Raw genomic sequence first — 14,665 nt, forward strand, 5'->3', positions numbered from 1 at the left:
ACCGCCAAGTCCATCAGAAACTTCAGCACATACACCATGTCTTCTGAGCACTTCAGACCCCCTCTTTATTAGCTGGAGACAAAGTCTCTTTCAACTCAATCCTGAAGCAATGCTAATTGGCAGAGAACCCTATCCCTAGAAGCAGGCAGGCGTTATGGCTGCCCCTTCTACCTGGCAGCGGGGAAGGGGGGCAGTGCCCTTCCTTTGCCAAGATGTGTCTCAGCTGCTGCTCTTATCAGGTAGCAACAGCATGCCACAGTGGTGCTCTCTCTGCATGTGGCCCAGAGAGAAGGATGGCCTAGTGGTTAGGGTGCTAACCTGGGCCATCGGAGACCCAAGTTCAATTCTCCACTCCGCAACAGACTGTGCATGGCACCTTGGCCAAGGCACTGGGTCTTTCTTTGCCTTAGTATCCTATCTGCAGAATTGGAACAACAGCTCTGCCCTCCCTCCCAGGGGTATTGTGAGGATAAGAACATCGAAGACCATGAGAAGCTCAGCTACTGTGGTGATGGGGACCATGTAAGTACCTACATTACAGAGCTGGCTAAGAAGCTGCAGCCTTTCCTCTCCAATCCAGATCTGTCACAGCCCTGCCTTTGTCACTCTATAATACACTATACCAAGGGCTACCCAGCAGGCACCACACAGAGGCTTCAGCTAGCACTGGGAGCTGCTGCCCATTCCAACTAAGCAAGCAGACTTCTGCGTCGCGCTCATGCTGGGCTTTTCTGGATGTCCCTTCACCTTGGGGTGAAATTCCAAGGGCTGGTGGTCAGAATCTGCAAGGTCTAGCTGCAGATTAGTTAAGAAGTCACCTCTATCTTTGTGTCCCATCACGTCTTGACTGCTGTCAGTTCCTGGGACTGATCGCTTCAGGGTTTGTGCAGTGCAGCACCCTTTCTTCTGAAAATTCACTCGGCTTCAGGGCACAGTATAAAACACATCTGTTTAACAGGCGTTTGGATGAGTTTTCACATGGCAGAGTGGAAAGATCTGCATGCTAAGGACAGCAGCTACTGGGCAAAAGCAGCAAGTGCCATCAGACCTCTGTAGACAGGTGGCAGTGTTTGTTAATTGCAGTTAATTAATGCAAGGATCCCAGACAATTTATCCTTGACCTACATGTCACAAAACCAGAAACCTTTACATTATCAGAGCTGCAGCTACACACACTTTCCGAGGCCTGCTCACTGAAGGGGCATGTCAGCAGCTCAGGAATGCTCCTGGGACCAACAAGAGGAGCACCAAACTCAGATGTCACTGAGACTCCTGAGTGAAACATTAAGATCCTGAGCACACAGGCTGAGTGAAAGCAGCCTGTTTCCTTGCTCACACATACATTAATAATTAGGAGATTAGACCTTCGGATAGCTCTCCATGGTGTAAGAGTTCAACATGGCAACAAGAAGAACACATAAGCTTCTGATTGGTTCTGCCAGGTGAGACTTTATTGCTAAACCCCTTTGGAAGCCAGGAATATTCTTGTAACATTACATAAACAAGGAAAACGGCTTATTTCTCTTCCAACTGCCACTTCAGCTACTAGGGCGTTTACAGCCACTACAGCAGCATTTACAGAGTGCACAAAATGAAGTAATTCAGAGAACAAGCAAGGGGACAATGACAACTTAGGGCAGGGCTGGAATGCAGGGGTAGTACAAAAAAGTGTTAGTTTTCAAGGAATGATTGTATTTCAATGAAAAAAGTGCAGGTTGCTCCCTCTGCAGAGAATCCCAAAGCAGCTGCGTTGTGCTAACGGAAGGGAAGGGAGACTGATTCTAAAACAAATGTTTAAAGTGACCTGTACTTCCATTGTCTAAACTGACTGAGGTATAAAATAAAAAAATAAACACTCCATCCAGAAATAGGGAGCATCAAATCTGGTTGTTTAATTTCTTTCCATTTTAATTTGCTGACGGCTGTCAGAAACACTGGGAAGAGGTCAGATATTTTTAAGCTGTGAGTATTTTAAAGCTATTGCTACAATGGGATGCACAGACTGTCTCTGTCACCCACAATCAATGTAAAAGCACTTAGAGAGTGGGTGTCATGTTACTGGTCAAATCAGCTCCTGGAGTCAAGCGAACTGAGATTCTCATGCAATTTCATTTTTACACATACGTAACTTTCTAGCCCTCAAGGCTGTGGAGAAAAGCCTGAGGAAAAAAAGATGACTTGTGCGCGCCCCAAGAGCTCAAAAACCAGAATGTAAATAAAGAACCCCCAATTTATTATTTTCTTAGAGCAGGGGTCGGCAACCTTTCACAAGTGGTGTGCCGAGTCTTCATTTATTCACTCTAATTTAAGGTTTCGCATGCCAGTAATACATTTCAATGTTTTTAGAAGGTCTCTTTCTATAAGACTTTAATATATAACTAAACTATTGTTGTATGTAAAGTAAATAAGGTTTTTTAAAATGTTTAAAAAGCTTCATTTAAAACTCAATTAAAATGCAGAGCCCCTGGACTGGTGGCCAGGACCTGGGCAGCGTGAGTGCCACTGAAAATCACCTCACGTGCCGCCTTTGGCACGTGTGCCATAGGTTGCCTACCCCTGTCTTACAGTCTCATGGACTTTAAGCCAATCTTGTTATTTTGGGGGCCAGACATGATTTTTGAATGTTTAGAATTGGCAAACCTACATTGGTGGCTTTGCTCATAAATAATGAGCCAGTTCACAAATAAGTCGTGCAACCCAAACTCATGTCACTGTAACCATTGTACCACACCATTCCATCACGTATTCTCCCTAACATTATATAGAGAATACACACAGGCACTATACATGTATGTGTTTTTACACCAACACAATTCACATAGTTGCTCTACACACTACTGTATGCGTGTCGCAGAACCCCTATAACTAATTTATAGCCACATAAATATTGTATGTTCCAGTATGCATTTTAAAATATGAACCGAGACAGTACATTCTGAAAAGCACTTCTGGATCCATTTAGATGTGAGGAATTACAGAAACATCAGTCATTATTAATATACCTCTGAAAAGGATTCTTAATCTATCCCTCGGGGGTTCTGCACCAAGTTGTGGTTAAGTGACATCTGCTCAATGTAGTTGAAGCTTCACTGCTCCATTTCTCTCACACGACCATATAAAAGCTTAACCTACATAAGTTACTGGAGAGCAGAGGAAAACGCTCACCTGCCTCTTTGCAGAAGGCAATTTACAAAATGCTGCCACATGAGTCAGGCAGCCTGAAATCAGGAGGAATGAATGAAGGGAAGCAGATACAGACTGGAACTGAATCCATCATCGTCTTGTAGCTATTACCTTTCTCAGTGGAAAGTGATTAGACTGCAAGTAGAAGGGAGAGGAAAGAGTAAAAGAGCAGAAGACAACAGGAGGGCATGTGGTGGTAGTGGGAGCATCACGAGTCCCGATTCTCAGCAATGAAATAAATCAGGGGTCTCAAACATGCGGCCCAAAGGGTTCTTTCGTGCGGCCCGCCAAGCTCCCTCTGCCCCCCACCCCTCCCAGTGCTCCTCTGCCTACCTCCAGGCCAGGGGTGGGCAAACTACAGCCCACGGGCCGAATCCAGCCATGGGATCACCCCCGTGTGGAATCATGTCCCTGCAACCGGGGGGTGGGGTGTGCAGAGGACTCCATGCATTGCTCTTGCTTCCAGGCACCGCCAACTGCAGCTCCCATTGGCCAGGAACGGTTAACCTTGGCCAATGGGAGCTTCGGGGGAGATACCTGGAAGTGAGAGCAACATGGAGCCCTCTGCCCCCTCCCCCGGGATCTGGTTCCGGCTGCTTCCTGGAGTGGAGCACAGCCAGAGCAGGCAGGGAGTCTGCCCTGGCCTCGGTGCATACCGCTGCCACCCTGGAGCCACTCTAGGTAAGTGGAGCTGGCAGCATCTAGGCTCATGCTAGGAAAAGGATGGGTGTGTGGTGCTCAGATACGTTAAAAAACCACTAGATTCTCAACCAGAAATGATTTTTCCTAATATATATGTTCATTCCTCTCACCAAATCCCCACATGCCTCAGTACAAGAGACAGCATGGAACTAATCTGCGTGGCAAACACAGACTTTTCCCATGAAAAGTGGGGAGCAAAGAAAGTTTAAGACATGGATGGGCTGTGGAACAAGACGACAAACGTCTGGAAAACCGAAGTTGGAACGCACTATCTCCAGCCCATCTAATGGTCTCTGCAGTGTTTGAACTGGGTTTGGATAATTTACAAAAGTGCTCTGGATACAGATTAGCTGGGCTTTAACTCAGTCGATATCATTGTTCCTATTTCAAAGACAGGGGAAGAGCAAGTTCCCTCCCTGAAAAACAAACAAAAGGTTGTCATCTGCAAGTGCCTCTCTGTAGCTTTTGCTGGACTGCTCCTCTGTCTCTTTATTTTCAAGATATTTATAAACTTAAAGGTTACTTCTTCAAAGCAGAAAACCACTTCCAAACAGACAGCTTTAAAACTTACCAATATCAAGAGCAAAACAAACAGTAGCACAGAGGCCCAGTGCCCAGGACAGCTTCTAACCTAATGGACAAAGAAACTGTTTCATTTCTAGGGCAATATTTTAAGCACAGACCAGCTCAAATCCATATGTGCAAAAACTCACATTTAGTAATTACTAGAGAGGATCTGAACTATTTGCTTTGCACACAAACATGCCAGACTGCATGCACACATTTTCAGGGCCTATTCTGGGTAAACCTATTGAAAAATCCAGCCTTTAAAGTCTCAAGTTTACTCTTCTTTTTTGCCTTTGCCAACATATCTCCAAGCCATCTAACTGAGCACAAAAAGCATCAAATAATTTCTGCACAACTGATGATCATCAGTACCCTTATACAGCACCATTCATCCACGGACCACGCTTTTCAGAGGTGGACATGTGTCTCCAAGATGGAGAAACAGACAGGAAGTGATGCCACTTCCCCTATGGCACACAAAGCCAGTAGCAGAGGCAGGAACAGCTCCCAAGTCTCCTGCCTCCTAGCCTGGAGCCCCATTCATTGGATCACCCTTTTCCTGTTGCTGAGTCACTGGAGCAACAGATCTGTCTGACCGCAACATACGCCTCCAAAGAACAAATGACAGACATTCAAGCCTTATTTTTCCTTGCAGTCAAGTTTGTAGTTTGTGTCCTGTGCTCTTGTTATCAGACAGACTTCTGGAACATGGATATTGATTTAACTGGAATGAGAGAGATGTGTTTAGTTTTTCTTGTACTCAGTATTTTGTTAGCATCATTAATCATCAACCTTGCATCATACAACATAAAACCGTGGTGGAGATAACCTCTATCGTCATTGCTATTAACAGATCTATATAAACAAGCGTGGCTTTAAAATTCTGCACTCAACTAAAGTCCTGCCTAAACTGAAAATAACAGTGAGCCTTGCTCCAACTAATCAAGCTATTTCTCTATAGCAGAGTTTTCAGTGTGTGTGCGCATGTGCAACATACAAAGCAAGGGAAAGCTAATTCAAAGACAGGGAGCTACATTTAGTTCTCACCATTACTCCCAGCCACCTCCTTCAACCTCACCATGGGAAAACCTGTCCCAGTTAGCAGGATCCTTACCACTCCACACAGGGCAGAATTTGACCCTACATGTTTTCTGTATCAACAACTACCTTTTCAACAAACAAAAATAAAAGAAGGGTTTGGATTCCCAGTGCTAAAGGCTGATGATCAGCCAGAGAAATGGATCTGGGATGGGAACATGTGACCCACAGCCTGGAATATGGCTAAGGTAGTCTGATGTGATTTGCTGATGTGGCTATCACCTTGCTCTGGTTGCCCCCTGCAGGATGTGGGTGAGGTAATATCTTTTATTAGACCAACAGATCGTTGCAATAATGGATGTGATGTAATAAACCATAAATCCATTTCAACAATCTGTCACCCAAACACCCCCTTTTTGTCCTATGATTAGGGGCCTACCAAATTCACAGTCCTTTTTGGTCAATTTCACGGTCATAGGTATTTAAATCTGAAATTTCAGTGTTGTAATTGTAGGGGTCCTGACCCAAAAAAGAGGTGTGGGGGGGAGGGGGGCGTTGCAAGGTTGTTGTAGGAGAGTTTTGTGGTATTGCTACCCTTACTTCTGGGCTGCTGCTGGCGGCGGTGCTGCCTTCAGAGCTGGGCAACTGGAGAGCGGCGACTGCTGGCCAGGAGCCCAGCTCTGAAGGCAGAGCTTCCACCACCAGCAGCGCAGAAGTATGGATGGCATGGTATGGTATTGCCACCTTTACTTCTGTGCTGCTGCCTGCAGAGCTGGGCCCAGTCAGCAGCCGACACTCTCCAGCTACCCAGCTCTGAAGGTAACAGTGCGGCAGTAAGGATGGCATCATATGGCAATGCCACCCTTACTTCTGCTCTGCTGCTGGCAGGGCGCTGCCTTCAGAGCTGGGCACCCAGCCAACAGCTGCCGCTCTCCAGTTGCCCAGGACTGAAGGTAGCACAGAAGTAAGGGTTGCAATACCACAACCCCCCTAAAATAAATTTGCGACCCCCCCCCTTGCAACTCCCCTTTGGGTCAGGACCCCCAATTTGATAAACCCTGGTCTCCCCCATGAAATTTGTACAGTATAGGGTAAAAACACACAGAAGAGTAGATTTTACGAGGGTGGGAGGGAGAGGGATCATATTTCACTATCTGTGATGCGTTTTTTGTGTCCGTGAATTTGGTAGAGCCCTAGGCAGAGACGTTAACGAGCCACTCTACCTTGAATGGTCCCTTACAATATGTGCTAACTACTTGTGATAAACAATCTGTCCCACCTTGCATTTTGCGGTGATACTGGAAGTACCTTTTCCAGACCTGAAGAAGAGCTCTGTGCGGCTGGAATGCTTGAAAGTTGGTCCAATAAAAGATATATTACTTCACCCACCTTGTCGCTAATATCCTGGGACCAACACGGCTACAGCTACGCTACATACATAAGAGAACCACACAACTAATAAAAGTAACCAAAGCTTGGGCCAAACTACTACACTGAATTTGGCGGACTAGTTTCAGGTCCTTCTTCCAAGCGTCCACCTCACCTACGTATGGCACCAGGGCCGCCTCTAGGTTTTTTGCCACCCCAAGCAAAAAATTTGCCGCTCCAAGAGCACAACTGCCCAAGGAAAAAAAAAAAAAAAAGGATGGCCAGAATGCCGCCCCTGGAATCGTGCCACCCCAAGCACATGCTTGCTTTGCTAGTGCCTAGAGCTGGTCTTGTAGGGCACCTACATTGGCTGCTTCAGCAGATGTACCAAGGAGTCAATGGGCTAAGGAGATTAATGACAAAAGTATTCAAAGGATAGTCCCTCCAGACCAGGATTGAGGCTGCCCTGCCAGTGGGAGAAGCTTGCACAGCTGCTGTACCTTGGCTTGGAGGCCTTCAGACGCCAATACCTTTCACCAGCAAAGCAAACAATTCTCAGGGCCTGGCTCTGCAAGTCCTGTACCTGCAGACACCCTGCTGGAGTCTGTGAAAGGGCATGCAGGACCAGGCCTGCATACAGGGATAAGTTCAACACTTTTGTAAGTGGGAGCCATTCTGTTCAAGACACAGCCATCCAAAGGGAAACTGATGAACTAAATAAGAAAAAGTGATGTTTTCAAGCTTCCAGGAGGAAGGCAGGAATAGCAGGGAGGCAGAATGGCAGAAAGAAAAGAAAATACTAAATACTAAATTTATTTTATTAAAATAGCTGAGTGTATATCTTAAAGAATTTGCTAGCTGGAAAGAAAAGTAAGTCTAAAGGAAAGACCTGATCTACCATGAACTGCCACTCCTACTATGACTAGAACGGTGTTAACTGGCCACTTCACTTTTTACGTTTTAACTACTTATGCTAAACAATCTGTTCTACCTTATATTTAGCTGTGACACTCTGAGTACATTTTCCAGACCTGAAGAAGAGTTCTGTGTAAACTTGAAAGCTTGTCTCTCTCACCAAGAGAAGTTAGTCCATTACCTCTGTCATGCAGTCGGATATGTGACTCAGAACTGAGATGCCACTCAGGTCAGGCTGGCAGAAAACGGCAGACAGCCAAACTGGTGGTATATTCGATAATTAGATTTTATCAAACCAGTAAAAAGCATGCACTCCTGGATTACTACATTAGCCTTACCACAGAGGGTCCTCTTTGGCGTTCCAGCACATCTTGCCATTCAGACAAACTGGACTTCTTTATAAAAGGTTACTAAAACTAAAAATCACCTCACCTCAGGTTCTTCCAACCCCAAAGGTTCAGTCACTCACCCCAGATCAACAGATGCTCCAGATCACACACACCAAAGACAATGCTGACAGCCAATTTCTCTAGTAACTAAACTAAAGATTTATTAGCTAAGAAAAATATGAGAAGGTAAAGTATATAACAGGTGAGTCAGCCTTTGTAAGTCCAGTTGATAGCAGAGATGTTACGTCTGTTAGTTTCCAAAAGTCTCTCAGGGTTACCCCAAAATGGCTTTGGGGACCTCTGTCCAGTCACTCAAGATTCCCCATCATAATCCATCAGTCCAGAAATGCAGAATCACTCCCAGGGTTATAGCTGAAAACAGTCTGGCAAGCTATTAGGAACAAGAGGAAATTTGTGGAAAAATTAAACCTTAATCTTAAGAACACTAAAAAGGGGGGAAATAAATGATAGGAAAAGCGGTATATGACCCAAGGGGCAGTGGAATACTCCACAAGATCGCATCCAGGAATCATACAACCAATGTCAACAAGCAAGGGCGATATGTCACAAAAAGCAAATCACATGCAAAGCACTAGATTAGAAGGACAGTGTGTGTGTGTTTAGTAATCAGTTATTTTCATAACTTTGCTCCTCACTTTTTGAGACTGGTAGACTTCTGTAACTTTGAGTCTTCTGAAGAGAGACATGCTGGGAATATAGCTTGGGTGGAGATGTTTTCCATAGCATCCTCCCCCCCTACACTGTAAACAATCGCTTCCTACTCCAGTTGTGCAAGGATTCCAAGAAGAAAACATGCTGTATTTACTTTCTCCAACAGACTTCCAGCCCTGAACCAATGCAGATGCATGGGCCACCCGATCCTCCTCTCCCAAAGTGCTCAGTCAGCCAGTCAGCTGAGGGAGCAAAAGGGCAAATGGAAAGTACACAGAAACAAGCAGCACTTGCAGCTGCCTGATCCAACCTCCCTACCCCACCCCTACCCGGCTATTTTAATCCTGTTTTCTTTCAAACACAAGGAGCCTTTTTTGGGGGGGGCCTTCATTAAGGCTGAGCAAACTATAGTTAGCAGGTCTGTCCATGGTTTCTGAAGCATAAGCAGCTGCCCCCAACACATTACAAGCAGGCATTTGCTAAAGGAATCAACATGTTTTTCTGAAGGACTTTATCAGCTTTTGATATGCAATTAAAGAAAGAGTATAAAATACAGCAACAGCCCAACCAAGCACATATCATGTATGCTATTCTTGTTTGTTTAGAGTCACCTTTGATTAGCTGCATTATACAAAGAGCAGGCATGTGTCCAAGAACATAAGGTTTTGTGATAACAAGCTATTTTTAAAAAATTATAGTTCCCAAGAGTCTGGTGATTTGAGAGTCAGATCAGCATTTTGACTGGGGGCGGGGGGGAGTTTATTGTGTAAACTATGAGGTGGGGCTGTCTCCTCATGCATGTTTCTGCAGTGCCTAGCACAAGACTCCTGACGGAGGCCTCTATTATCATAATAAAAATATAAAAACAAACAGTCGATATTGCACGCTGGCATGGAAAACTTCCATGAACCTACAGCATGACAAATTACTGCCTATGGAAAAAGGCTGAAGAAAAAGACGTTTCAGACAGTTTCAACAGCTTTCACTGATACCCATAAATAACATTCTGGTCAAACATTACACGTTTATAGCAGTTTTACTGTTCTCTTGCTTTCTGCCTTCCTTCAGTCTGCCTATCGCTTTATTTTAATTTTCTTATTATTATTAAATATCTGCATCATCACAGCGCCTTCTGTGCATTGTTACAAAAAACAGCTGTATGGTTTGAGCAATATACATTCTGAACTTCAAAAATATTTTCAGGAAGAACAGTACCAACAGGATCTCTAAAAGTAAAGGGAAGGCTCTGTTCATCTCACTAGGGTTGAAAGGTTGGAAAAGGCACCCAGGTCATAAAGGCTAAATGTATTGATGAAAAGTGATGGAAAAATTTCAAAAAACCTTATAAAGAAGAGTAAGCAGCATTAGTCCTATTTTGCCAACTGGGAAACTGAGGCACTGAAGAAAAAGTCACGCAGCAAGTTGGTGGTACAGCTGAATACAGAATGCAAGTCTCAGGTCCCAATCCGGTGCCTTATCCACTAGAACACACTTCAAGACAGGACTCTTTTGCTCATGGTAAACCACGCCCAAGCCCCCGATTTGGGACTTGCATGGTAAAGTTTTTCAAAAGGACAAATACAAAGAGCTAAGTTCAAATAAAATATATACGTAGATATTGCATAAAGAGAGAACCACCTTTACCCTTTTGGAACAGATATTTAAAAATAGTGGCACACATTTAAAACATGTATACAAGAATGTGGGTGTGATTAATTTGCACATGCAATTACCCCCACCATATTCACACATAAGGTAGGTGCATGTGTGTAATTTCAAACACACAGTTGTCATCTGTTTTTGCAGATACCTGTTCTGCACACGTAACTGTCATAATTGTACCAAAATGCATTTCTGCACAACATTTTTGTAAGTCTGGTCCTCCAAGGCTTGTTTATATATTAGCGATGGGCCCCAAGCCAGAACAACTCCCATGAGCTAAGTAAGAGCTGGAGCTGAAAATTACAACTAAGGCCCATCTTAAAACTAAATTTTTCCAGGCCAGTGTGTTCTCAAGCCTCGTTCACTATGCCAGTTGAGGCCTGGTACATTCATCATGGCCTACATTTCATATACTCTCATTGTATTTATTACTTGCATTTTAAAGTGCCCATCATCAAAATTCCTGGGTTCCATTTATCTGTCAGAATTGGGAAATTCAAGGTCATAAATGGAGGTTTATGAAAACTCTACGTACAGCAATTATTAACTCTCTCCTCCCTGAAGCAGAACATTTAAGGTAAAAGAAAAATTACTGATCTGACATCAGCAATTCTTTATCCCCTAGCAGAGAAAACAGGATGAAATGTAAGCCCGCCTTATCAGTATTTTCCTCAAAAGAATGGAAATATAAGATCAGGACTATCACTTATTTCTAACAATACGACACTAAGTTACAGGAAGTTAAATTTAACTCAAATGTAAAACCAAGCATGCCTTCCATTACTGTCAATATATTTACAGCATACTCATTTACATCACAGATTTGTTTCCTATACTTATTACATGGTGCACAAGGGAACATAAGAACATATTACTGCTTCTCACGCATTTTGCCAACCACATCAGTGACACAACAGACCGCAAGGCAGCAATCCCCTTCTTTTTTGAATAGGACAGACTCCATGATTTGGAAAGCTTGTTTTAGACCTTAACTGATTGCCTTCTGGGATTAGAGAGGAAGCTTTCAGAATACATCATAAATAGATGGGCTGGGGTCTTGACATCATCTTTGCTTAAGAAAACCTCTCTTTCTGAAAGGAGGTGGCAGAGAAAAAAAAAACAAGTTACTGGACATGTAGCAATACTCGTGTGCTGTATTAAGGACGTAGGAACAGTATTATCCATCAAGAGCGACTGTTAAGAGAGATAACTGCTGCAGATTTGTGGGTATTTTTGTGAGCCTCTAAAAAGAAGCAACAACTGGAATAGCTACACAATACAATGGATTTAAAAAAAAAAAACATTACTCACTACACTGCACACAGATTTCTAAGTGCACATCAAGGAAAGCATAGAGTCTTTAAAAATGACAAACAGTAAAAGGAACCACGTTTGCTCCCCCTGATCCAACAGGAACAGGAAGATTATCACTGAAGGAAAAGCAAACCGCTTATAGCATCATTACTACCTCCCCTGAAAAAATGTGCTGGAGACCACCCATTAAATATTGGCTCCTTCTAGGTTCCTTGCTTCATGAACTTGGCACTCGGAGCCGGCACTCCATGCCCCACCATTGCAGTGACTTGAGCAAATCAACATTTTTTTTGTTGTTGTTGCAGGGATTACATCACCACTAGGGCACGGCTGCAGCTGCTAATTACCTCTGGCTTCCTTCCTCCCTTCTCATCCCCTTCTCTGCACAACTGAACTTCAATTTGAAAACAAAACAAAGAGGCACACCACCTTGCTACAGCCACGCCGCAGCCAAGCTCCTAGCCCCCCCCAAGAGCTGAACCCCTGAACGCACAGCGCTCTTAAAGGATAAACAGACAATAAAACCTGTCTTAAGCCACCACTGCAGGAACCAGCCCAGAAAAAATTATAAATAAATGGCTGCTCATCGGAGGTGGCCTTCTAATAACAATAAAGGTGGAGAGGAGCTGCCTGGGATGCGGGGGAGAGAACAGGGTGGTCCCTTAGGACAGGTGACAGGCTGCCCATGGAGCACCGGCTCTGCACGGGTTTCGAAGTGGAAAACTCAGCGACACCAGGGCTGCACCGTAGAGGCAGATCAGCGCAGGGTCTCGCCCGCACCCCCGCGCACTGGCAGGGCACCCCAGGAGCTTGGCTGGCTGGCTCTCGGGCCCCTGCTCTGGGTCCCACGGATGGCCCCATGGCCGGGGGGGCGGATCCTGCCCCAGGCCAGACCAGCAGGGGCGGGGGTCGCGGCGCACAGGTGCTGGGACTGGGGGGCTGAAGCGGTTTCCAGCCTATCCCGGGGGTACAGTTTGGGTCAGTGGCTCTCAGCCCCTCCCACAAACTGTTCCAGCGCCCCTGGCGCGGGTCGCTCCCCGGGCGAGCGGCGGCTGAGCCCCCTCATCCACCCCCGCTCCCACCGGCGGGCCGGGGCGCGGCGCGGGCAGCCGGGCGGGGCTCGGACCGAGGGGCCCCGGGGCTCGGTCCCCCCGCCGCACTCACCGAAGCTCCGCCGCTGCTTGAAGGGCCGGTCCGACGGCATCGCGGCCGGCCGGGCTCCGCGCAGCGCTGCAGCGAGAGCCGCTCGGGGCGGGAGCCCGACAGCCCCGGGCGCGGCGCGAGGGGCAGCGGGGCGCGCGGAGAGGGGGGGGGGCTCCTGGTGCAGGTGCCCGGGGCGCCCGTTCAGCACCTCAGCCGCCGTCCGGCACCCGGGCTCCGGGAGCAACTGCCCGCCTCGAGCCCGCGGCGGTGACGTCACCGCCGGCCCTTAAAGGGGAGGCGCAAAGCGCGTTTGGCCGACACCCTTCGCCTGCAGTGACCCCGCCCCTCCTCATCCCCTACGCCCCCTCCTTGTCTCCGCCAGGCCCTTGCTCCCCCTCCCGCTGCAAGGCCACAGGCCCTCGACTCGCGCCTCCCTCCTGGCCCAGAGGCCCCTCGTCCTCTCCAGGGCCTCCCTCGACCTGGGCCACCGGCCACTATTCACTTCCCCTCGCCTCCTCCGCTGTAGCCCTGGCCCTTACTCCCCCCTCAAGGCTTCCCCCTGCTGGACCACAGGCTCTACTTCCCCTTCCATCTCCCCCCCCCCGCTCTACTTTCCCCCTCCATATCCCCCCCCAGGCCTCTACATCCCCGTCACCCCCCCAGAACACAGGCTCTGCTTTCCCCCTTCCATATCCCCCCCGGCCTCTACGTCCCCCCCTCCATATCCCCATCACCCCCCCAGAACACAGGCTCTGCTTTCCCCCTTCCATATCCCCCCCGGCCTCTACGTCCCCCCCTCCATATCCCCCCCCAGGCCTCTACATCCCCGTCACCCCCCCAGAACACAGGCTCTGCTTTCCCCCTTCCATATCCCCCCCCGGCCTCTACGTCCCCCCCTCCATATCCCCCCCCAGGCCTCTACATCCCCGTCACCCCCCCAGAACACAGGCTCTGCTTTCCCCCTTCCATATCCCCCCCGGCCTCTACGTCCCCCCCTCCATATCCCCCCCCAGGCCTCTACATCCCCGTCACCCCCCCAGAACACAGGCTCTGCTTTCCCCCTTCCATATCCCCCCCCGGCCTCTACGTCCCCCCCTCCATATCCCCCCGCAGGCCTCTACATCCCCATCACCCCCCCAGAACACAGGCTCTGCTTTCCCCCTTCCATATCCCCCCCGGCCTCTACGTCCCCCCCTCCATATCCCCTCCCAGGCCTCTACATCCCCGTCACCCCCCCAGAACACAGGCTCTACTTCCCTCCTTCCATATTCCCCCTCCCCGGCTCTACTTCCCCAGACCTCTACGTCCCCCTTCTATATCCCCCCCAAACACAGGTTCTACTTTCCCCTTCCATATCCCCCCTCCCCCCCACAGGCTCTACTTCCCCCTCTCCATACCTCCCCAGTCCTCTATGTCCCCCTTCTATATCCCCACCCAAACCACAGTCTCTACTTCCCCCCTCTATATCCCTCCCACCCAAGGCCTCTACTTCCCTCCTCCATGCCTCCCCAGGCCTCTACTTTCCCCCTCTATATTCCTCCCCCTCGAGGCTGAATCCCCACTCTGTCACTCCGAGTTCAGGAAGTAGTGACCCACAAGGATTTTAAAAATTAATACTTACCACTCCAGGCTTGTATTAAACTCCCAAGGTTACAGCTTCTTTCTGACCTTGGCGTGGTAAATGCTGCCACCACCCAAAGGCAAAAAAACCC

General features: G+C 47.6%; 1 protein-coding gene across 1 annotated transcript in view; it reads right to left on the minus strand.

The window, feature by feature from the left end:
• The window catches only part of MAP1LC3A (microtubule associated protein 1 light chain 3 alpha), a 35,994-nt gene extending 21,539 nt beyond the window's left edge, over nucleotides 1–14,455 (minus strand). The window contains exons 1-2 of the mRNA XM_048819677.2: nucleotides 14,443–14,455; nucleotides 12,975–13,238 (exon numbers count right to left, since the gene is read on the minus strand). Coding sequence (XP_048675634.2) covers nucleotides 12,975–13,238; nucleotides 14,443–14,455 — 277 coding nt within the window. The remainder of the gene's footprint in view (nucleotides 1–12,974; nucleotides 13,239–14,442) is intronic.
• Between the last annotated feature and the right edge of the window lie 210 nt (nucleotides 14,456–14,665).

The sequence above is a fragment of the Caretta caretta genome, chromosome 13, assembly GCF_965140235.1.
Source record: "Caretta caretta isolate rCarCar2 chromosome 13, rCarCar1.hap1, whole genome shotgun sequence".
In the NCBI taxonomy this organism is placed as follows: domain Eukaryota; kingdom Metazoa; phylum Chordata; order Testudines; family Cheloniidae; genus Caretta; species Caretta caretta.